The sequence below is a fragment of the Pseudorasbora parva genome, chromosome 13, assembly GCF_024679245.1.
Source record: "Pseudorasbora parva isolate DD20220531a chromosome 13, ASM2467924v1, whole genome shotgun sequence".
NCBI lineage: Eukaryota > Metazoa > Chordata > Actinopteri > Cypriniformes > Gobionidae > Pseudorasbora > Pseudorasbora parva.
This window is the reverse complement of record NC_090184.1, coordinates 10,644,516-10,668,419: the sequence shown is the minus strand read 5'-3', so window position 1 is coordinate 10,668,419 and position 23,904 is coordinate 10,644,516. Positions and strand designations below refer to the sequence as shown.

Below are 23,904 nucleotides of genomic sequence, written 5' to 3'. Positions count from 1 at the left end.
CAACCTAAATAAACCTGTCTCCAACCCAATGACTCTGATCCTTCAAAATTCATATTTTTGTTTAATCGACACATAATCCATCATCCTTTTGCGTGATACCTTGAATTTTCGAATATTCCAATCTAATATGATTTCTGACCGGTAAGGTTGCCAGAATAATAGACCAGAGGAGAACTGGCACCCTGACTGAGCCTGGTTTCTCCCAAGGTTTATTTTTCTCCATCATGCCCTGATGGAGTTTTGGTTCCTTGCCATGGTCGCCTTGCCATGGCTTGGCTTGCTCAGCTGGGGACACTAAAATTTTGATCAAAGTTTTCAGCAAAATATCCAAATTTAATTATTTACTAAATTGACTGTATCAACTATATTACTGATCTGCCCACATTGTCGCTATATGATAAATTTAAATGAGCTGATAACATCATCGTTTTCTCCAGAAGGACTGTACAGCTAAATCAAATTTTGTCGCAATATTTTCCTGTTTAACGTGCTCATGAAATCAAAATCGATCTTATTTACTTTGTTTGCACATATTACAGGTCTTAGGGTGAAAAATTAATCAGTTTCAGTTACAAATACATCACGGCACTGAAGAAAACTCACTCGCTACTTCCGGTTCCCTTTCGTTCAGTCACTCCAAGTAACGTCAGTGACTGACGAATGGGGGTTTCGCTTAGAAGCCTATCATCTTCGAGATCTAGAAAACGCCCAACGGCTGGACGATTGGTTGTTGGGTGTCCCCAATTCCTTTCTTCCAGGAGGTGGATGAAGAGATTGCGCACTCATGAAGGGCCCCGTTGTCCTCCCGCGAGCGTTTGGTAACCTCTTCAACCTTCTCCACCCTCGATGGGGTGGTGGCTAGAGGGTACACTAGGGTTCCCCAGGTGGAGCGCTCTGTGGCGATGCAACTGTGTCCCCAGAGCACCTTCTCCTGGCGTGGCCACCCAAAACACCCCTCCTTCAGGCCTACCAGGCCAAGTTGCTGTCGGACATGCACGAGGGTGGAGCCAACCCAGAGCTCAGAAATGAGCTGCGTGCCACGACCGACCTCGCTCTCCAGGCAACAAAGGTTACCGCATGCTCCCTGGGCTGGGTGATGTCTACAGCTGTGGTCCAGGAGAGACACCCGGGGCTCAACCTGGCTGATATGCGGGACGCCGAGCGAACACGTTTCCTCAAAGCCCCCATATCCCAGGCTGTGCTATTAGGCTGCGCGAGAGCTTCGCCCAACAGTTCTCGGCAGCTCAGCAGACTGAGCCCATTAAGCACATACTGCCCCGGCGGCCCGCTGCAGCACCCAGAGCGCCGCCAGCACAGTCGCCTCAGCCTCCTCGCCACCGAGGGTGACCTCCTGCGGCCCCCCTGCTCCCGCGCGGCCACAGCAGCAGCCTTCACCTGGGCCACGCCGCAGAGCGCGCCGCAGGAAGCCGCCCCAGTCCGCTCCAGCCCCGCAGCCCGCTAAACGCCAGGCTAAGCTGCGCTCCAGACGCAGACAGCTCAGTTCTTTCCAGGAGGCGGTTACAGGACCCCATCTTCCCCCGGTGGAGAATCCTTTGTTCCGCTGCTGGCCCCCGGGTCAGCAGCACCCTAATATGGTCAAAGAAAGAACTGACAAAACCCATCCCTGAGCACACAGAGACCGGTGACGGCAGTGTGCGCCGCCCCCGGGCCACGGCGCTCTTGTCCCTCTCTGTCGCCAACCCCCTCCCAGAGCAGACCCCAGTGGAACGCGAGTCCTTCCCGGGTCTCCTCTGTCAGGGCGCAGCTGTTACCAGTGCCCCCGCACCGGGCCACTCTTGGGAGCGGGTGTGCGAACACAGAGATCTGGTTCTCCACCACTTAGCTCGTCTGGGCCTTGGGGTAAACTGGGAGAAGAGCAAACTCTGCCCCGTGCAGAGGATCTCTTTTCTCGATATGGAGATCGACTCGGTCGCCATGTGCATGCAGCTTACCGGCGATCGTGCACAGTCACTGCTGACTTGCCTCCGTCAGATAGAAAGCAAGAGCGTGGTTCCACTGAAACAATTTCAGAGGCTTCTAGGGCATATGGCATCTGCAGCCACAGTGACGCTGCTCGGATTGCTTCATATGAGACCACTTCAGTACTGACTTTGTGATCGAGTCCCGAGATGGGCATGGCAGTTTGGCACACTCCGGGTCCCAGTAACTCAGGCCTGCAGACAGACACTCACCCAGTGGTCGAACCTCAGTTTTCTACGGCCAGCCATATATAAGTGGAACCTCTTCGTCAGCTGGTGTTCTTCTCGCCAAGAAGACCCCTGGAAATGCCTGATCGGGTCAGTTCTGTCATTTCTCCAAGAAGGGTTGGATCGAAGGCTGTCTCCATCCACCCTGAAGGTTTATGTGGCCGCTATCGCCACCTATCATCACCTCTTGGACGGGAAACCGGTAAGTATGCACGACCTGATCATCAGGTTCCTGAGGGGTGGAGGAGACTACATCCTCCTCGTGCTCCTCTTTTACCCTCTTGGGACCTCTCAGTTGTTTTAAGTGCACTGCAGAGGGCCCCATTTGAGCCTTTGCGGTCAGTAGATGTTAAGTTCTTGTCTATGAAGACAGCGCTCCTGACCGCACTGGCCTCCATCAAGAGGGTAGGGGACCTGCAGGCATTTTCGGTTGACGAAGCGTGCCTGGAATTCGGGGCGGGTGACTCTCACGTGATCCTGAGACCCCGGCCTGGATATGTGCCCAAGGTTCCCACCACTCCGTTCTGAGACCAGGTGGTGAATCTGCAAGCGCTGCCCTTGGAGGAGGCAGACCCACCCTTGGCACTGCTCTGTCCAGTACGCTCTCTCCGCGCTTAAGTAGACAGGACGCAGTGCTTCAGGACCTCAGACCAGCTCTTTGTCTGTTATGGTGGGAAGCTGAAAGGGAAGGCTCTCTCGGCAAATGTTGTCTCACTGGATAGTAGACACCATTGTTTTGGCATACCAGCAGCAGGGGTGCCCATGCCCCCTTGGGGTTAGGGCACACTCCACTCGGAGTGTGGCCTCCTCTTGGGCTTTAGCGCATGGTGCTTCGCTATCAGACATCTGCAGAGCTGCAGGCTGGGCGACACCGAACACATTTGCCAGATTTTACAATCTCTGAGTAGAGCCTGTATCCGACTATGTACTCACCTCTACAAGTGGCCGGTAATGGATTGGCTCAGATGTCTTCGCTTGCTCACAGTGGAAATCTGGGATTTTTTATTATAAGTTTTGTCTTTACCAGATAATATAAAAGGCCTACATGTGGTTGACTCAGTATACAGAGAGACAGAGAGCAGGCTAGGAATAGACCCACTTATGACATTTGTTTTAGGGTGCCAGGAATTGTTTAAAACAAGTTTAAAGCATGCCACAAAGCTGACCTAACCATTACAGCCATTAAAGCTTGTCTTAACTTGCTTTCAGTGATTCCAAGAAGGGATGCTAATGTTTGAAAAAAAGCAACCAGGGCATCTGGAAAGAATCAAGCTTGTGTATCACCAAAGAACGTCAACATGCATTCCTTTACAAAGCATAAACAGAAACGCTTATCCCAGTCACACAAACCATCTTCCTCATATAGCCAGCAAACAATAAGAGAAAGGGTCAATTCTACTAAATTAAATAAATAAATGAGAATATATGCTTCAAAATTTCTCATTTTGTGTTTTACATAAAAAATATCAAAATACCATTTTGGAAAGACATGAAGAATGAGTAAATGACAGATTTGTAATCCATCAAAAGGTAAGACTGCTGTTAATGTCACCATTTTCTTTTCCAGAGCAATATGCAGACTCAGATCTTTCAGACTGTGGCCTCAAATCATTGTTCTGTCTGATTGAACATCTGACAACCTAAGAAGAGTTTAGTATTAGACTATCTGTCTACCCTGCCAACGGCAGATATGTTTATTATTATTCCAATTCCGGTTGGTGACACTAGAGATGTAGAAATGAATGCTGATGAGTTAAGACAGCCAAATTGCTGCCACTAAAATAAGACTGAGAAAACTGAATAATTCAAAATCCCGAAAGCTTTACCAAGTTCATGCTGGAAAGACACACGTGGCTTTGAACGTTTTTCTAATCTGAGAAGACTACAAGATTACAAGCAAGTTTTTTGAATACACTAAAAGGAATGCGCCTTTTGTATATTTAGAGACTATTATAGTCATGGGGTTTTGTTAAATCTCATGGAATTAGCACATTAATAGTTTTTAGAGTATTTTTAAAGTCAAATGAGTAATGAATAAATGGATGAAGTAATAAACATAATAATAAACAGAACACGTATTTCATCTTTGCTAAGTCATTCAGTAACAAATAATAGTAAACCTCTAGCCTTCATGAATCATGAAGGAGTTTGGTAAAAGCTCACAGTTTATTTTAGTGCAAAGATCTTTACTATGTTAAAACCAAATGTATTGTATATAATTTATTATATACACTGAATATTAAGGAGGCTGTTGTTTTCTTTAATTTTGTTACATAAAATACAGTAATTATATAAAAAGTACAGAATTGTATTACACTAATGAATGTTACATCAGCTCTTTACTCAAAGGATAACAGTGTAAAACAAATGTTTTAAAAAATCTTGAAAATGTTCAAAATAACAATAAATCCCAGTTATACTGATACGTTGTTCTAACGTGATTTTCTATTCACTCACAAAGTTCTGAAAATTTCTGGAAGTGCACCAGAATGGCTAAAATGTTCAAGAATAAATAATTTATTTTCAGAAGAAAGTATGTTCCGAACATCAGGTAACACAGTATTTTTTATGGGGGGGGGGGGGGGGGAAGACCGATTGAATAGCGTAGACTGGATTGTAATTGTGTATTAATTTGTTTTTATTTGGTATCCGTCTCTTTCCTCCCTGTGCCTTTGTTGATACTTTGTTGATAATGCATCCACATGTCACACTCCAGTTAATATAACTAATAATATAACTAATATAACTATTAATTCCTTTTTTCTTCTTATAAACTCCCTTTGTTGATCTGGCTGAAAGGATAACAGTTCAGTGAGACAGGTGAGATTGCTCAAACACACTCAGATCGCATACTTTCATGGACAATTATTACAATTATTACAATTAAATGCTCATAAATGTGATGAAAACATGATATTTAATCACAATTTTTCCTAAACGTTTAAGCCTGAGTTGTTTTGTACATTCCTGTGATTGTAAATAAATGGATGCAGGCATAACTAAATAGGTATGTTCTCTTTTTATGTGAAATGGTAAATACCAGTTTGATTCAGCATGACTGATATGAACTGAACTGGCACAAATTAATACATTATTGTAACATTTTATATTGTAAAGCACTGGTCAAATATTGATGCTGGAATCTTTAAGGACCCACATCTTTAAGTAAAAACTTTAAATAAAAAACAAACTTCTGTCATGCACATTTTGCGCCCTAGCTAGTTTTCAGCCAGCTGTAAAGCGCAGTGTTGCTACTGGCCCAATGGTGTAAACGTAACTTGATTTTGGGCTCAGTACTTGAGGTTTGTGGCAATTAACCCTGTTCAACATGTTGCTAGCCCCGTTGGTCAGTTGTTGCAGAGGTGTAATTTTCAACTGGAAAAGGGTTTTTACTGCTATATCTTATTTGCATATTCGAAGAGGGCTGGCATAATAGTTACTCTGATTACGCTAATGAGTCTAATACAAGTTGATATATATATATATATATATATATATATATATATATATATATATATATATATATATATATACACACATATACATATATATATATATATATATATATATATATATATATATATATATATATATATATATATATATATATATATATATATATACAGTCTTGTTCAAAATAATAGCAGTACAATGTGACTAACCAGAATAATCAAGGTTTTTCGTATATTTTTTTTATTGCTACGTGGCAAACAAGTTACCAGTAGGTTCAGTAGATTCTCAGAAAACAAATGAGACCCAGCATTTATGATATGCATGCTTTTAAGGCTGTGCAATTGGGCAATTAGTTGAATTAGTTGAAAGGGATGTGTTCAAAAAAATAGCAGTGTGGCATTCAATCACTGAGGTCATCAATTTTGTGAAGAAACAGGTGTGAATCAGGTGGCCCGTATTTAAGGATGAAGCCAACACTTGTTGAACATGCATTTGAAAGCTGAGGAAAATGGGTCGTTCAAGACATTGTTCAGAAGAACAGCGTACTTTGATTAAAAAGTTGATTAGAGAGGGGAAAACCTATAAAGATGTGCAAAAAATGATAGGCTGTTCAGCTAAAATGATCTCCAATGCCTTAAAATGGAGAGCAAAACCAGAGAGACGTGGAAGAAAACGGAAGACAACCATCAAAATGGATAGAAGAATAACCAGAATGGCAAAGGCTCAGCCAATGATCACCTCCAGGATGATTAAAGACAGTCTGGAGTTACCTGTAAGTACTGTGACAGTTAGAAGACGTCTGTGTAAAGCTAATCTATTTTCAAGAATCCCCCGCAAAGTTCCTCTGTTAAAAAAAAGGCATGTGCAGAAGAGGTTACAATTTGCCAAAGAACACATCAACTGGCCTAAAGAGAAATGGAGGAACATTTAGTGGACTGATGAGAGTAAAATTGTTCTTTTTGGGTCCAAGGGCCACAGGCAGTTTGTGAGACGACCCCCAAACTCTGAATTCAAGCCACAGTACACAGTGAAGACAGTGAAGCATGGAGGTGCAAGCATCATGATATGGGCAATTTTTCTCCTACTATGGTGTTGGGCCTATTTATCGCATACCAGGGATCATGGATCAGTTTGCATATGTTAAAATACTTGAAGAGGTCATGTTGCCCTATGCTGAAGAGGACATGCCCTTGAAACGGTTGTTTCAACAAGACAATGACCCAAAACACACTAGTAAACAGGCAAAGTCTTGGTTCCAAACCAACAAAATTAATGTTATGGAGTGGCCAGCCCAATCTCCAGACCTTAATCCAATTGATAACTTGTGGGGTGATATCAAAAATGCTGTTTCTGAAGCAAAACCAAGAAATGTGAATGAATTGTGGAATGTTGTTAAAGAATCATGGAGTGGAATAACAGCTGAGAGGTGCCACAAGTTTGTTGACTCCATGCCACACAGATGTCAAGCAGTTTTAAAAAACTGTGGTCATACAACTAAATATTAGTTTAGTGATTCACAGGATTGCTAAATCCCAGAAAAAAAAAATGTTTGTGCAAAATAGTTTTGAGTTTGTACAGTCAAAGGTAGACACTGCTATTTTTTTGAACACACCCCTTTCAACTAATTGCCCAATTGCACAGCCTTAAGAGCGTGCATATCATGAATGCTGGGTCTTGTTTGTTTTCTGACAATCTACTGAACCTACTGGTAACTTGTTTGCCACGTAGCAATAAAAAATATACTAAAAACCTTGATTATTCTGGTTAGTCACATTGTACTGCTATTATTTTGAACAAGACTGTATATATATATATATATATATATATATATATATATATATATATATATTCTCGTAGGTCCATGAAGGGAGCGCGGAGGGACTCCCCTGCCGTCCAGGATGGAAGTGCTCATGTAATGCAGCTGACGGGCTAGTATGCTGGGCCGCTCTTCCCCTCAATGTCCGCAGCTGAAGAGGATGAGCCGCCACGTCGAAGCCGCAGCCCCTCGTTTCTCAACTTGTACTAGACGCATTACCGTAATCAGAGTAACTAAGAGTAACAGCACCCTTATGATCTAATACAGCCTTTTTCCCCAAGATGCAACAAGTTTTTCACAACTGGATTTGGGGATCCTCTGCCATTCCTCCTTGCAGATCCTCTCTCCTTCTGCCAGGTTGGATGGTAAATGTAGGTGGACAGCCATTTTCAGGTCTCTCCAGAGATGCTCAATTGGGGTAAAGTCAGGGCTCTGGCTGGGCCATTCAAGAACAGTCACAGAGTTGTTGTGAAGCCACTCCTTCGTTATTTTAGCTGTGTGCTTAGGGTCATTGTCTTGTTGGAAGGTGAACCATCATCCCAGTCTGAGGTCTTGAGCACTCTGGGAGAAGGTTTTCATCCAGGATATGCCTGTACTTGGTAATTCATCTTTCATCTTTCTTGGAATTCATCGTGGAATTCATCTTTCCCTTGATTGCAATCAGTTGTCCTGTCCCTACAGCTGAAAAACACCCCACCCACCCCACAAAAACACTCCATCCGACTGGTGGAGGGCTGCAGTGATGGCTGACTTTCTACAACTTTCTCCCATATCTCTCTGGAGCTCAGCTACATTGATCTTTGGGTTCTTTTTTTTACCTCTTTTTTTACCAAGGCTCTTCTCCCCAGATAGCTCAGTTGGCTGTACGGCCAGATCAAAATTAGTTTGTAACCTTGACCAGATCTGTGCCTTGCCACAATTCTGTCTCTGAGCTCTTCAAGCAGTTCCTTTGACCTCATGATTCTCATTTCCTGTGACATGCACTGTAAGCTGTAAGGTCTTATATAACCAGGTGTGGCTTTCCTAATCAAGTCCCATCAGTATAGTCAAACACAGTTAGACTCAAATGAAGGTGTAGACACATCTCAAGGATGATCAGAAGAAATGGACAGCAACTGAGTTAAATATAGTGTGTCACAGCAAAGGGTCTAAATACTTAGGACCATATGATTTTTCAAGGTGTCTTTTTTAATACATCTACAAAAATGTTGTGGTCACTGGCTTGGTCACTGATTATGGGACTCATCACTTTCACTTGCTGCACTCATCATCCACACTACTTAACCTGGTCTCTCACTGGCACCCATTGTCAGATCGTTTCAGGATCGTCTCTGTTCTCTGATCATCCATGGTGTGGCTTGCCTCAGCTTTCAGCCTCTGGTTGTCTGCTGCATCCCTGCTTCGCTGTCTCGCCCGTCTGGCCGCCTGCACTTGAACTTCGCTGTGGTTCTCCTGCCTGTGCCCTGGAGCCTGTCTCTCTGATACTTTTTCTGCCTGATAATTGAGTCTTGTTTATTGTTGACGCTTGCCATTCTTTGTACAATAAACCTGTTCCAATAGCAAACATCATTTTCCTATTGGATCCTCCTGTCTCTTCTTACAGCCCTGACAGAATGATCTGACGATTTTGGATCCAGTGAAGAGGAACGAACTACAGGAATATTTCAACGCGAACAGTCTATGGATGGATCGCCAGGATCAACAGGTGACTGCCACCACCCAGACATTACAGGCGATGGCGGAGCAGGTTTCCAAGCTCTCCACCCAATTACAACAGCTACGGATACCCACTGCTCCCCCACTATCGCTGCCGCTTCCACAGCCACCAGCGAAAATCCACCCGCACAAGCCCCGGATTCCCACGCCCAAACGATATGCTGGTGAGCCTGATCTTTGTAGATAATTTCTAACAAGATGTTCATTGTTTTTCTCTCTGCAACCCACCACTTTCTCCACAGAAACATCTAAAGTGGCGTTGGTGATCAATCTTCTGACGGGCCGTGCGGCACGCTGGTGAACGCCGGTTTGGGAGAATCGCCATCCGTGTTGATCCTCGTTCCTTGCACTCACAGAAGAAATTAAACGAGTCTTCGAACCATCTGCTGTGGGACGCGATGTGGCCCGCAGGCTCGCTGATCTGCAACAAGGCAGTAGACCCGATGTTGTGATTACATCATCGACTTTCGCACGCTTGCCACTGAGTGTGGTTGGAGCGGGGAAATGCAGTGGGTATTTCCTGCATGGGCTGGCTGACCGTGTACAGCAAAAAGTTTATACTTTGGATTTACCTACTGATCTCAATCGACTGATGACACTGGCACTTCAAGTTGACCTAGAATTCGCTCGCATATGAGGAGGACATCGGATTTCTGATCCCGAGCCCATGCAGGTGGGTAGAGCTCGGCTTTCCCGGGAGGAGAGAGAGCATCGCAGAGCAGGGGGTCTCTGTGTCTACAGTGGCACGGCAGGGAATTTCCTCAACCAGTGTCCGGTAAAAGATCGAGCCCGGCAGTAGTGAGGAGGTTACTGTCGGGTAGAGCTGCGTTGGGAAAGCCTCATCCGCGACTATCCTTCCGGGAAGATTGCAGTGGGCAGCCAGTTCTTACATCTGCCAAGCCCTTGTGGATTCCGGAGCAAAGGGTAATTTAATCGATCAGACACTTGCACAGCAACTCAGGATTCCTGTCACCCCCCTCTCCAGTACTATTGCTGTTCATGCCCTCATTGGCCAGACTCTACCCACTATCACTCACACCACTGATAACATAACACTCACCATTTCTGGCAACCACACTGAGACTCTCACATTCCTCCTCACTGACACTCCACATGCACCCGTTGTCCTCGGTCATCCCAGGCTACATAAACACAATCCCAGGGTTGAGTGGGGACACAATACTGTCACATCCTGGAGTAATCAGTGCTATGCCTCTTGTCTTGTGTCTGCCCGTTCGTGTATGTCTAGTTCTGTGTTGCAGGAGGAGACGGTGGATTTATCTAACATGCTCAAGAAGTATCTCGACCTGAAGCAGGTGTTCAGTAAGTCCCGGGCTGCTTCTCTCCCTCCTCATCATTTTCTGCGACCTTGTATTGACTACCGGGGGCTGAATAACATCATGGTAAAGAATACCTATCCTTTGCCGTTGATGTCTTCTGCCTTTCAGAGGTTACAGGGAGCATCCATATTCACGAAATTGGATTTGCGCAATGCTTATCATTTGGTGCGCATCAGGAAGGGTGATGAATGGAAGACTGCATTTAACACCCCTAGGAGGCACTTTGAATATTTGGTCATGCCCTTTGGGCTGACCAACTCTCCAGCAGTCTTCCAGGAACTAGTCAATGATGTGCTGGGAGACATGGTAGATCAGATCCTTTATGTCTACCTGGATGACATACTGATTTTTTCTTCTTCTCTCCAGGAACATGTCCAACACGTCAGACTAGTGTTACAGAGGTTGCAAGAGAATGGGCTTTTTGTCAAGGTGGAGAAATGCATGTTTCATGCACAGTCTGTACCATTTTTAGGTTACATAGTCTCATCCGAGGGAATACGCATGGATCCCGACATGGTTAGGGCTGTGATGGATTGGCCAAGTCCAGATTACCGTAAGGCCCTACAGAGGTTTCTGGGGTTTGCCAAAACATTTTCTGCGTTTTTTTTCGCAATTTCAGCCAGCTAGCCGTGCCTCTGACCTCTCCCCGAACGGCGTTCAGGTGGTCGGTTGCAGTCAAGACTGCATTTACCAACCCGAAGGGCCGCTTTGTTTCGGCTCCCATTCTAGTGACCCCTTATCCATTACGCCAGTTTGTGGTAGAGGTCCGTCAGTCCGACGTTGTTCGATGGGGGCACTGCTCCAATGTCGCTTGTCATCCAAGGGTTAATAGAACTAAATTGTTGGTTAAGCAACGATTCTGGTGGCCCGGTCTGGCTCGTGACATCTGAGATTTTGTTTTGGCTTGTTCAGTCTGTGCTATGGGAAAGACATCTAACCGCCCTCCCAATGGGCTCCTTCAACCGCTGTCCGTCCCTTCAAGACCCTGGTCCCATATCGCTCTAGATTTTATCGCTCTAGTTCGCGGTCCCCTCCGCGCACGCCTTCATCCAGAGGTGTCATGACACGCCCCTGAGACTCTATTCCAAGTGGGTAGACACACCAAGGCCCAAGCCGATAGCCACCGGTCAAAACCTACCGTTTACATCGGTCAAAAAGTGTGGCTTTCTTCTAAGAACATTCCTCTCTGCTCTGTAAGTAATAAGCTAGCCCCTAAATTCATTGGCCCGTTTACTGTCACCAAAATTCTTAGGCTGGTGACAGCCTGCATCAAACTACCTCCCGCGTACGGGAGAATTCACCCCGTGTTTAATGTTTCCAAATTAAAACCTGTTTTTTATGCTCAGATTAATCCGCCTATTATCCGCCTTTATTCACAAAGATGCCTTATATTGATTAAAAAACAGTAAAGACATTTATAATGTTAGAAACTCTCCATCTCTGTCCTCGGACCTCCATCTCCAGCTTGTCTAAAACGCACCTAGCCTAACACAAGGGGTGGCCGAGGCTAACGCACAGATACCTTTGTTCCCTCGTCATATGGAAGAAACCTTGGTTTCTGTCCCAGGGGAGCTGTGTCTACTGATCCATTCCACAGAATATTTTGACTGTCTTTCAGAACTTTTCAAATTAAAAACTCTCAATTCATCCGAAAACATAACATTGCTGCAAAAACGTTCTCATACTTTTTTTGAAGGCAAAATAACTTAAGACAAACTGATCGTGAGTAACTGAGAGCTGTGAGTAACTGGGAGCGGTGCTCGAACCTAGGTCTTTCCGGAAATATTGCAAAACACTTTTGCTGATATTGAGGTGGGATATGGGTGTCACATGTCTGTCCTGTCTTGTGTGCACATGTGGGTTTTGTCAGTATGGCCATTGTGCTTCTGTCATTTGATCCCTCCCCCCTTGTTATCTCATTATTTGTTTAATTTACCCCACCTGTGTTCCCTCGCTCCCTGCCTCATTTGTTCCCTTTTATAAGCTTCTTGTGTTTGTCGGTCTTTGTCGGATCATTGTTATGTCTAAGTCTCCCAGTTCCCCGTGAGTCCTTTTGGTATGTTTGAGTCTTTGGTTTATGTTTTATGATTATGTGTTTTTACCCCTCGTGGGATTTTGTTTTGTGTTTGTTTTATTTTAGAATAATTATTTTACCATTTCTCTGCACTTGAGTCCTCGCACCAGTTTTCTTTGTGTTCCCAAATGTGACGACTGGTAACGTTAGGGACAGATGTGGTGGTATGGGTAAGTTTAAGGGTAGGGTTATGTGTAAGGGAAGTGTCAAAAGTGTTATTATAAATGTGACTACAGAAATTAATTACAGATGTAATTTCATGCAGGCAATTTTAAAAATATAAGAACAATGTAAAACATATATGTAACCACATTGTATCAAATGATTAATTCAAATGTTAGTACACAGTATTTTAGTTGATCCTAATATAAAGTGGGTCCGTATCTTTATTTTCTTTTTTACCTTTCCTTTATTGGGATCATAAAAGAAATCAGTCTGTGAGAATCTGAAACCATGTACCAATAATATTCTCTGTTACATTGAAATGAGGTAATTAATGTATGTATTTTTTTTAATTACCTTTCTTGATCGTACGATGAAAGTTAATGGCATCCACAGATGCTGTCACAATGTTGGTCTTGCAATGACGGGCAGCAACAATCCCTGCGACCTCATCCATGAGCTTCATTGTCACACCTGAGGATTGCAGATATGAGAGTGATTTACAATCAGTTCTCCTAAAAAAACAAATCAATTGTCATGACCACAACTGGACTGTCTGACTAATATCCACTGGACAGTGTTGCAGTGATATTTAAATGCGTGAAATGCTATAATTTAAATACAAAAGAGAACTAACAGCATAAAATCTGCATATAATAAAAAGCAGAGACATAAAAGCTAACGTCAAGAGTCCATTTTATTATCATCATCCATTATTTTGCTGAAATGGCAATGCATGGCAGATCTTTAATCGGAACACTTTGAATTTGAACTCATTTCGTGGGGAAATTCTATTTTATAAAGCACAAACAATACAGCAAACTACTGCTTAGAAAGTGCTGTAATAATAATCTTATAACTTGCACAGCACACAGCTTGGACAAAATTGTGCTACATCTCTTTAGGCAGAATAGGTCACCATTAGTTTCCGGAGAATCAGGCAACTGAAACACACTACCTGTCTAACTTGGAAAATTCACTATTTCAGTTTTCAAAACCCTTTGTCTGAGAAACACAGATAAGTTGTCATATTATACTACAGGGCAAATGGTTTTATGAGTAAAATAGTTAAACAACATAAAAGCTATATGATATTTCTCACTAGAGAGATAATAACATTGAAGTTCTTGGAGCAGATCAACTTCCAGTTTCGCTATATGTAGGGCTGCTGCTGCCAAGCACTGTTGAGAGATGAACAGATTCAGGTAATTCACATACTCTTACTCTAGCTCTCTCTGTAACTGTTGAGGATGTGTTTTTAGTAGTGGGAGAACAGATGGGGTTTGACAATATCATTGCTGCGTCACACATGAATAAAGCAGTAGTGGTGTCTTTGAAAAATGAAGCGGTAGTAAAAATTAGTTAACCGTAAATGGTATTTGGGTGAAGGAAACTTTTGTTTCAGTGACTCGGTTATCGGCTCCTGCAACAAAGATCACTCTCTCTAATGTACCGCCTTTCCTGTCAAAAAAATTAAGAAAGGCATTTGGGTGACCTTGTATAAGCCCCCTATTGAAAAAAAGAACTGGTGATCTACAGTGGTGAGTTGTGCATGGTATAATAGCTACAAACAGACACAGAGCACACTTTGATCAACCAGTGAATCTGGAGTGTCCTTTTTGCAGAGACGATGAAACTGTTTTTCATTTATTTTTAAAATGTGAACGATTTATTGCACTTTTTAATTTACTGGAAAGAGGTCATAGATTGTTTCCTTCAGTACATTTTATATATGGTCCTAAATATCAATCAAACAATAAAGAGATTCTCATTTTATTGAATTTTTTATTTGGTCAAGCGAAATTAGCAATCTGGCTATCATGCAAAAAATAAAAATAAAATTAAAAATTGTGCGTTGAAGAGTCAAATAATGTTGTCATGTTTTTAGTTGGACTAATATAATTTCATGTAAACATTGAGTTTGGTTATTATAAAGTAACTGAGAATATAGAGATGTTTAAATTCAGTGGTGTATTAAGAAATCAATTTGTGAGGTTATGATGGTGTTTTAAAAAAAAGGTGTTTTTTTGTTTGTTTTTTGGAATAGTTTTGATATGTGAATCAAATTATTTTTGTTAATAATTTAGTAGATATTTATTGTAAATTAAAGAAGAAATTAAAAGTCAAAAGTCACAATGCCGTTAACAATGGAGGCTTGCGATTAGATGAGTAAGAAATTTGTCCTACACACAAGAGTCTTGAAATACATCTTCTGAACAATGTTTTGAGGATTGGTAGTATAAGTGGAATAACTATGGCCGAACTGAAGCTGTTTGACCAATCAAATTGTTAGGGTGGTCTTCATACAATGATGGACAGATGATAAAAAGTAACATAAGCATTCAAGTCACCAAAGAGCGCTTGGATTGAATATTATTCTAATCCTAAAGGGAGAACTTGTTTGTATATGCATTGACCTTTAATATTTCTCTCAAAAATGATGATCGTGTTCATCACGATCTCGATGATCACGATCATCACAGAGGTAAGTACTATGTGTATCCTTAAATTATTTTTACAACACTGGTAAAGATCATTTACACTCATCTTCTTCTTCTACTTCTTTCAGCGTACGTGCAGTTGAGTTCTGTTGACAACTATGTGTTAGTGATGTGTTATTCATGAATGATTTGTTCTTTTTGAACTAATCTTAAATATGACTCAGGAACAACAAGTTGTCTCAAGAGCGAGTTCATTTGACCATGCATGCACTACATGCCATCATTTCTGTACAGGATCTTCTGCACTCAGCCTATGGCTGTAAGTTGTTGAACGAATGACTCAAACCTCAGAGGTGAACTAATCAAATCTGTTTTCGGGACTGCATCCATTCAATATGGGGCTGTCACGGCCCAGGTCAAACACTGATGACGAAAATTCAGATTTAAAAAATCCATGTCGAATCACTATGTCGACATTTGACATCACTGACACCATTAGCAAACACCCTGTACCACTTCTGTCCGTCTTGATGCTCTATACATCATTACTGTATGGTGCCCGCGTTCACGTATTTGTTGAACGGGGGGGTGCTGAGAGAAAATTATCGTGGTGCCCCCTCAGCACTTGGTGCCCTTCGCGCAGCGCGTGATGCGCGTAGTGGGAGCGGCTGCACTGCAAACACCACTGGTTCTTACAAGTGTTATAGTTGAACATGACAATATAGGTCTGAATGTGCTGTGTCAGGGATAAGATTTAAGAGCTGCAGTAGCAATGGATTATCAGTGAATGGTGACATTCTAGTCTTTTCCACACAGAGCTATCAAATGGCTTCACAACACTCAAAATGTAGCACGCGTTTTATGGTGTTACATGTCTGTCTTTATGTTGTGTTTTGATTGTCACCTGCTCCTTTGTTCATTTTCCTTCTGCTCCTGGGTTTCCCATGGTTACCCTCATTAGTTAATTTGTTAAATCGCCTTGATTTTCTCATTTACTTTGTGTACTTAGTTCTCCCTCAGTGTTTGTCAGTTCTCGTCTTTAGTTATATTTGTGAAAGAGTTTCCTGAGTTTTATTATTTGAAGTTCCTATCTCCTCTTCATCCTCGTCTCTGTCAACTTATATCCTAAGCCCCTTTCACACTGCGATTCCGGCAAATACACGGATAATGCGACCCGGCATTTGTTCCCGGGCCGCTAGATTTGGCCCATTCACACTGCCAGCGAAACGCCGTAATATGTGCGCTTTCACACACAACCCGTAACGGTCCCAGATCAAGTTAACACGTGACATCCTGATGTGACGTATAACGGCGAGCGATCTCAGCTTCAGCGCGGATAGTAAGGAGCTCCGTGGTCTCGACTTGTGTCCAGTTTGCGCACATTTCTGCTTGTTTAATTTTAGTTTCTTTTGTATACGAACACTCTCTGCGTTTAAAACACAGACAAGCTCTTCTGGCACTGCAGGGTTGTATTATTGAAAAAACAAGCTCTGTGAGTCGCACGATAACTACGTACACGTTGCAGCATTAGTTTCGGCTTTTGTTCACACAGCGCTCGCCCCGGGTCGAATACCGCAATATTACTAGGTCCCCGACCCGGGTCGAATTCGGTAATCAATCCCGGGACGTGGTTGCTTTCACACAGAAGGCGACCCGGCAATGTTCTGGGAATATTGCGGGTCCGACGTGCAGTGTGAAAGGGGCTCTACACTTAACGTAACAGAAGCCTTTGCAGCGTTTTTTTCCCCCTTCTGTTTAGTTTGAGTTTTCACCTGTTTCCCCTGGACTTTCCTCAACTTCTCTGCCTGGAGCAGGGAGACTGTCCGCTGAAAGCACACACTCTCAACTTTTTACATCTCGCATGCTAAACGCATCACCCAGCATTATTTTACATACATTTCAGTGCTGAATGAAATAACAACATTGACAAACAACATTTTTCCTACTACAGTAAATGGAATTTACAACACTCATGCTGGGTCAACATTATTGAAATCATGGTTCCCTTTCGAAAGGGAACTCGAGCTGCGTCAGCTTGAACGCCTCCAGCGTGACCGGTGTCTGAGCTACTATCAAATCACAGCAATCCTATTGAACGGCGACAGCCTATAATGTCATCAAGGTGCGACCAAGAAGTATATAAGGGCGCCTTGCAAACATGACACCAGCTTCTTCGTCTTCAGGGACTGTTTTTGTCTGAAAGCTTCAAGTCAAAGTTAATCCAAATTCATTTATTTTCTGCCTGGGATTAAGAGTCGCATTTGTTCGATTGTGTGTAATGTGAGCGAAGCTTTCAATCCGAGATCGCTCCGTTCTCGTCGTTTTTGCATCTGAGATTAGTGATGTGGTCCCCGCTCACGCCGAGGCTGAGCGCGGATGCACGTCACAGTCCCTCGGATGGGGTCGCCAATTGCCGCGAGGGGATGTTTCCCTCCGGCGATGTAGCGACTGACGAGATTAATTACGAATGCTCGTAGGGATGGCTGGTGAGAAGTGAAATTAATTTCTCAGCCATCCTGACCGTGTATGCTGAGCCGATGGCTGTAATGAGCACGCTGCATGCAGGCTGCAGCCGTCATGCGGGCGCATTAGAGGAGAGATCGCTCGTTTAAACGGAACGATCGATTTCTCCCCGACCATGAAACCGTTGGCTCAGTTGAGCTTTTCCATTCCTTCCTGATCTCCTGACTGAGATCGTGAGGGTATGAAAGAACCCATATTCAGTGTATTCACGGACATCAGCGCGTTAGGAGAAGCGCGTCGGTCAGAGAAGGAGCTCGAATCGCAAGTAAGTCTATCCGAAATACTCTGTATTTGCTGTATTGCTTGGTGTTTTAATTACTAGAAGGAAGATACATTTTCGTTTCTGCACTTATTCTTTTTATTCATAACTTTGTTCCGTGAGCTACTCACAAATTGCACTTTAACCAGGGCAGTTTGAAGCGCGCTGTACGCAATCACCAGCCGTTATTAAATAATAATTGTTGGCTTTTAGCACAGGTAGTGAGTGATAGTTTGGTTTCGATTTGAGTCGTTGGCAGACCGTTGCGTTGATTAATCTTTGGGATAATTATAAGGGCGGACTGTATATTTAAAGCCGAGCAAGTTAGCCGGCCATTAGGAGAAGCGCGTCGGTCAGAGAAGGAGCTCGAATCGCAAGTAAGTCTATCCGAAATACTCTGTATTTGCTGTATTGCTTGGTGTTTTAATTACTAGAAGGAAGATACATTTTCGTTTCTGCACTTATTCTTTTTATTCATAACTTTGTTCCGTGAGCTACTCACAAATTGCACTTTAACCAGGGCAGTTTGAAGCGCGCTGTACGCAATCACCAGCCGTTATTAAATAATAATTGTTGGCTTTTAGCACAGGTAGTGAGTGATAGTTTGGTTTCGATTTGAGTCGTTGGCAGACCGTTGCGTTGATTAATCTTTGGGATAATTATAAGGGCGGACTGTATATTTAAAGCCGAGCAAGTTAGCCGGCCATTAGGAGAAGCGCGTCGGTCAGAGAAGGAGCTCGAATCGCAAGTAAGTCTATCCGAAATACTCTGTATTTGCTGTATTGCTTGGTGTTTTAATTACTAGAAGGAAGATACATTTTCGTTTCTGCACTTATTCTTTTTATTCATAACTTTGTTCCGTGAGCTACTCACAAATTGCACTTTAACCAGGGCAGTTTGAAGCGCGCTGTACGCAATCACCAGCCGTTATTAAATAATAATTGTTGGCTTTTAGCACAGGTAGTGAGTGATAGTTTGGTTTCGATTTGAGTCGTTGGCAGACCGTTGCGTTGATTAATCTTTGGGATAATTATAAGGGCGGACTGTATATTTAAAGCCGAGCAAGTTAGCCGGCCATTAGGAGAAGCGCGTCGGTCAGAGAAGGAGCTCGAATCGCAAGTAAGTCTATCCGAAATACTCTGTATTTGCTGTATTGCTTGGTGTTTTAATTACTAGAAGGAAGATACATTTTCGTTTCTGCACTTATTCTTTTTATTCATAACTTTGTTCCGTGAGCTACTCACAAATTGCACTTTAACCAGGGCAGTTTGAAGCGCGCTGTACGCAATCACCAGCCGTTATTAAATAATAATTGTTGGCTTTTAGCACAGGTAGTGAGTGATAGTTTGGTTTCGATTTGAGTCGTTGGCAGACCGTTGCGTTGATTAATCTTTGGGATAATTATAAAAGCGTCCACACCTGCTATCCCTCAAGCAGTGATCAGTGTGTATTTAATAAGCGTGTCAGCACTGTCGCGGTAGCGTCAGCGGGAGCGTTCAGCCCTCGTGTTCAGCCGCCTCGTGTGAAGACCGACAAGTGTAAAGACATTCGTTTTCGACTCGACCTACGATCGACTCCACCGTAGAACGAACACCGAGAACGCACTTAAGTATTTATTTATTTCTCTATCCTCTTTCTCCTTCTCTCTCTCTTCTCACAATGTGCTTTCAATACATACCCACTATTTCTACCCCTCGCTCCACTATCAGACGCAGACGGCAGCGCAACACTGCTAATCTGCGTCTTATTCCTTCCTCTACTAATATCCCTCCCTCCTTTTCTCTGGGTCTATGGAATTGTCAGTCAGCTGTAAACAAAGCTGACTTCATTCCAGCCTTCGCCACTCATTCCAATCTGAATATCTTGGCCTTGACTGAGACCTGGATCCGTCCAGAAGACTCAGCAACACCTGCTGCTCTCTCTAACAATTTCTCCTTCTCACACACCCCTCGCCACACTGGCAGAGGTGGAGGTACAGGTTTTCTTATCACAAACAATTGGAAATACTCAACCCACACCTCTCTCTGTAATAACATCTCATTTGAATACCATGCTATTACAGTTACAGCTCCTGCTAAAATCCATCTTGTAGTCATTTACCGCCCTCCAGGTCAATTGGGCACATTTGTTGAGGAACTAGATGTGCTGCTGTCCTCATTCCCTGAGGATGGCAGCCCACTTGTAATCCTTGGTGATTTCAACATCCACCTGGACAAACCGTATGCTACAGATTTTCACTCCCTTCTATCCTCATTCGATCTCAAACTTCTTACTACCTCACACACACACAAATCTGGCAACCAACTTGACCTCATCTACATACGCAACTGCACTACAGAAAACACTTTGGTCAAACCCTTACACTTCTCGGATCACTACTTCATCACATTTAATATACATCTCACTACTCTTATACTTCCACCTCCTCTACCAGTTAGTTTCAGACGAAACCTGCGTTCTCTTTCTCCCTCTCACCTCTCCTCTGTTGTATCATCCTCTCTTCCGTCACCCACACAATTCTCCTCTATGGATGTCAACACTGCAACAGACACTTTATGTTCCACTTTAACCACTTGTCTAGATACTATCTGCCCTCTGTCTTCTAGGCCAGCTCGCGCTACTCCCTCTAACCCTTGGTTATCTGATGTTCTTCGTGAACACCGGACCAAACTTAGGGCAGCAGAGAGAAAATGGCGCAAATCAAACGACCCATCTGACCTGAGTAAGTACCAATCTCTGCTCATTTCCTTCTCACAGGACGTCCATACAGCTAAATCCGCATATTTCCACAACAAAATCAACACCACCTCAGACTCACGCACACTTTTCAGAACTTTCACCTCTCTCCTCTGTCCCCCTCCACCACCTCCCACCACCTCTCTTTCTGCAGACGATCTTGCCAATTTTTTCACAAACAAAACCACACTCATCAGCAGTCAGTTCACACCTCCACACAGACACACTTTTGAATCAGCCACTTCCACAGCCAAACATCTTCTCTCCTCCTTCTCTACACTCACTGAGGACGAAGTATCTAAGCTTCTCCTCTCCAGCCATCCCACTACCTGCCCTCTAGATCCCATCCCCTCACATCTCCTACAAGCCATCTCCCCTACACTCTTACCAGCACTCACACACATCATCAACACATCTCTCTCCACCGGCATCTTCCCCACCACATTCAAGCAGGCTCGGGTAACCCCACTGCTTAAAAAACCCACATTAGACACATCACTTGTAGAGAACTACAGACCTGTTTCTCTCCTACCATTCATTGCGAAAACACTTGAAAGAGTTGTTTTCAACCAGGTCTCATCTTTCCTCTCACAGACTAATCAACTGGACGTAAACCAGTCAGGCTTCAAAAAGGGCCACTCAACTGAGACGGCATTACTGTCAGTTACTGAAGCCCTGCGGCTGGCTAAAGCTGCATCCAAATCATCAGTCCTCATCCTCCTTGATCTGTCTGCTGCCTTTGACACTGTGAATCATCAGATTCTTCTGTCCACCCTCTCATCACTGGGCATCTCAGGGACTCCACTCCACTGGTTTGAGTCCTATCTCACAGGTAGGTCTTTTAAGGTTGCCTGGAGAGGAGAGGTATCCAAAACACATCAACTGACCACGGGGGTTCCTCAGGGCTCAGTGCTTGGACCTCTCCTCTTCTCCATTTACACTACATCACTGGGACCCATCATTCAGGCACATGGTCTCTCTTATCATTGCTATGCTGATGACACACAGCTCTACCTCTCATTTCAACCAGATGATCCCTCAGTAGCTGCACGAATCTCAAACTGTCTGGCGGACATCTCGGCATGGATGAAAAAACATCACCTGCAGCTCAATCTAGCAAAGACTGAGCTGCTTGTTTTCCCTGCTAACCCCACCATACAACACGATTTTACTATCCAGCTAGGTTCATCTCTAATTACTCCTTCGGGGTCGGTCAGAAATCTTGGAGTAATCTTTGATGACCAGCTGTCCTTCAAAGACCACATCTCGAAGACGGCTCGGTCATGCAGGTTTGCATTGCACAATATCAGGAAAATCAGACCTTTCCTTACGGAGCATGCAACACAGCTTCTTGTCCAAGCCCTGGTCATTTCTAGACTTGACTATTGCAACGCGCTTCTGGCTGGACTTCCATCTTGTGCAATCAAACCGTTGCAAATGATCCAGAACGCTGCAGCACGTCTTGTATTCAATGAGCCCAAAAGGGCTCATGTCACACCTCTATTCATCTCTCTGCATTGGCTACCACTCGCTGCCCGGATCAAATTCAAAGCCCTGACTCTTGCTTATGGATCTTCCACAAGCGCAGCACCCGCATACTTCGACTCACTCCTACGCGTCTACACACCCACCAGAAGCCTTCGCTCAGCTAATGAGCGAAGGCTTGTGGTACCATCACAGAGAGGCATGAAATCCCTCTCTCGAACTTTTTCTTTCATTGTTCCGGGTTGGTGGAACGATCTTCCGTCCTCCATACGCACAACAGAATCACTCACTTCGTTCAAAAGACAGGTAAAAACTCATCTCTTCCATGAGCACTTAATCTTACATTAAAAAAAAAAAAAAAAAAAAAAAAAAAAAAAAAAAAAAAACTCCCCCTCTATTTCTCCTTTCTTCTTTCCTTTTCTGGTCTTTGCTACTCTAAGCAGTGTACAAATCTTAGTATTTAGGGCACTTTTTGTGTTTCGTTGCCTCTTCTTGACGGATCGCTTCCTGTTCTCCTGAGTTGTAAGTCGCTTTGGATAAAAGCGTCTGCTAAATGCATAAATGTAAATGTAAATGTACATCAGCGGGTGGTAAACACTGATGTTTGGAGGATGGGTGGATATGGGTATGTGTTCTCGCCCCTGATTGCTGTTAAGAATAACCTAGAAAGATCCGGGTAGGCAGGGACACTAGGAGCTCCAACCCTGTCATCTGAGCTTCTTTCAACTATGTTTCAGGAAGTGTAGATGGCGGGGCATACACGGCAGCGGGTCAGCCTGGTGCTACTTTTACGCCATGTCGGTGTTGCAAGTATACTGGGAAGACCTGCTGAGGGATCTCAATCAGGGAAAATACCCTGACGCGTTGCGCAGCTGTGCGCCATATCAGCGATAGCAGGGCCTGAGGGCCAGTGTTGCAGAAGCGCGGGTCGTGGTGTCCGAGGACCCGCACACCGCTGAGATCCGGGTCCCAGGCAGGCGGGAGGCGTCACGGCATATGGACCAGTGACGGGGCCTGAGTGCCAACATCGCCTCTCATGCTCCCCACGGTTAAGGGCGGGGCGCAAAGAGGCAGACTCCCACAGAAGAGGAATAGTATCACAACGCTGTTGGCGTGAATGAAATATCCCTCCCTTAGGTGGGTGAGTAAAGAATTACATCTAATTTACTGCTCTTCTTCATTGTCTCCCCAGGCGCTTCTTACATCCGGCCGTGAGTGGGGCCGTGACGATGATACTCTAGACCCCGCCTGGCTGGGCTGTGAGAAGCGCACCCTCAGGCGGTTGCGCTCCTAAGCATGCATACTGTGAGTAAAACTTATGCGTGGATATCGTCGCGCAGGAGGTAAGCTGGTAAGTCCCCCTTGTGAGGGAAACATTTATTCTTTATGTTGTGTGAGACTTCATGCTCCCCGCCGATGGTTTGGGGATCACGGTATCGATGGAGGACACCATAGGGCCCTGTAGTTTCCTGTCCGGTGGCTAGAACGATTTTTTAGATGCCATTATGTGGTATGTTTAGAGCTAGCTTTGCTAGGAGAGAATATCCGCCGTTGTATGTACAGCTGTGCGAACAGTTTTTGCCTTCTCTCTGCGTGATGAAGCAGTATTGAGGCAACCGCTCATTCTTGTGGGAATGTGCTGTTGTTTTAGGCGAGTGTGCTCTCCTAGTCAAACAGGAAGTTCTTAGCCAC

The 23,904-nt window shown here is 44.0% G+C and overlaps 2 protein-coding genes across 6 annotated transcripts in view; one reads left to right on the top strand and one right to left on the bottom strand.

Moving 5' to 3' along the window:
* Nucleotides 1-23,904, bottom strand: part of acot7 (acyl-CoA thioesterase 7) — a 188,104-nt gene that overhangs the window by 51,807 nt on the left and 112,393 nt on the right. For all 5 annotated transcript variants that reach the window (XM_067413156.1, XM_067413153.1, XM_067413155.1 and 2 more), the window contains one exon: nt 13,126-13,242. In XM_067413156.1, the coding sequence (XP_067269257.1) occupies nt 13,126-13,242 (117 nt within the window). The remainder of the gene's footprint in view (nt 1-13,125; nt 13,243-23,904) is intronic.
* On the top strand, nt 19,651-22,577 carry LOC137038356 (uncharacterized). The gene is made up of 3 exons (XM_067412843.1): nt 19,651-19,963; nt 20,054-20,210; nt 21,945-22,577. Exons 1-3 carry the CDS (start codon nt 19,651-19,653, stop codon nt 22,558-22,560), a joined length of 1,086 nt encoding a protein of 361 aa, XP_067268944.1. The 3' UTR covers nt 22,561-22,577.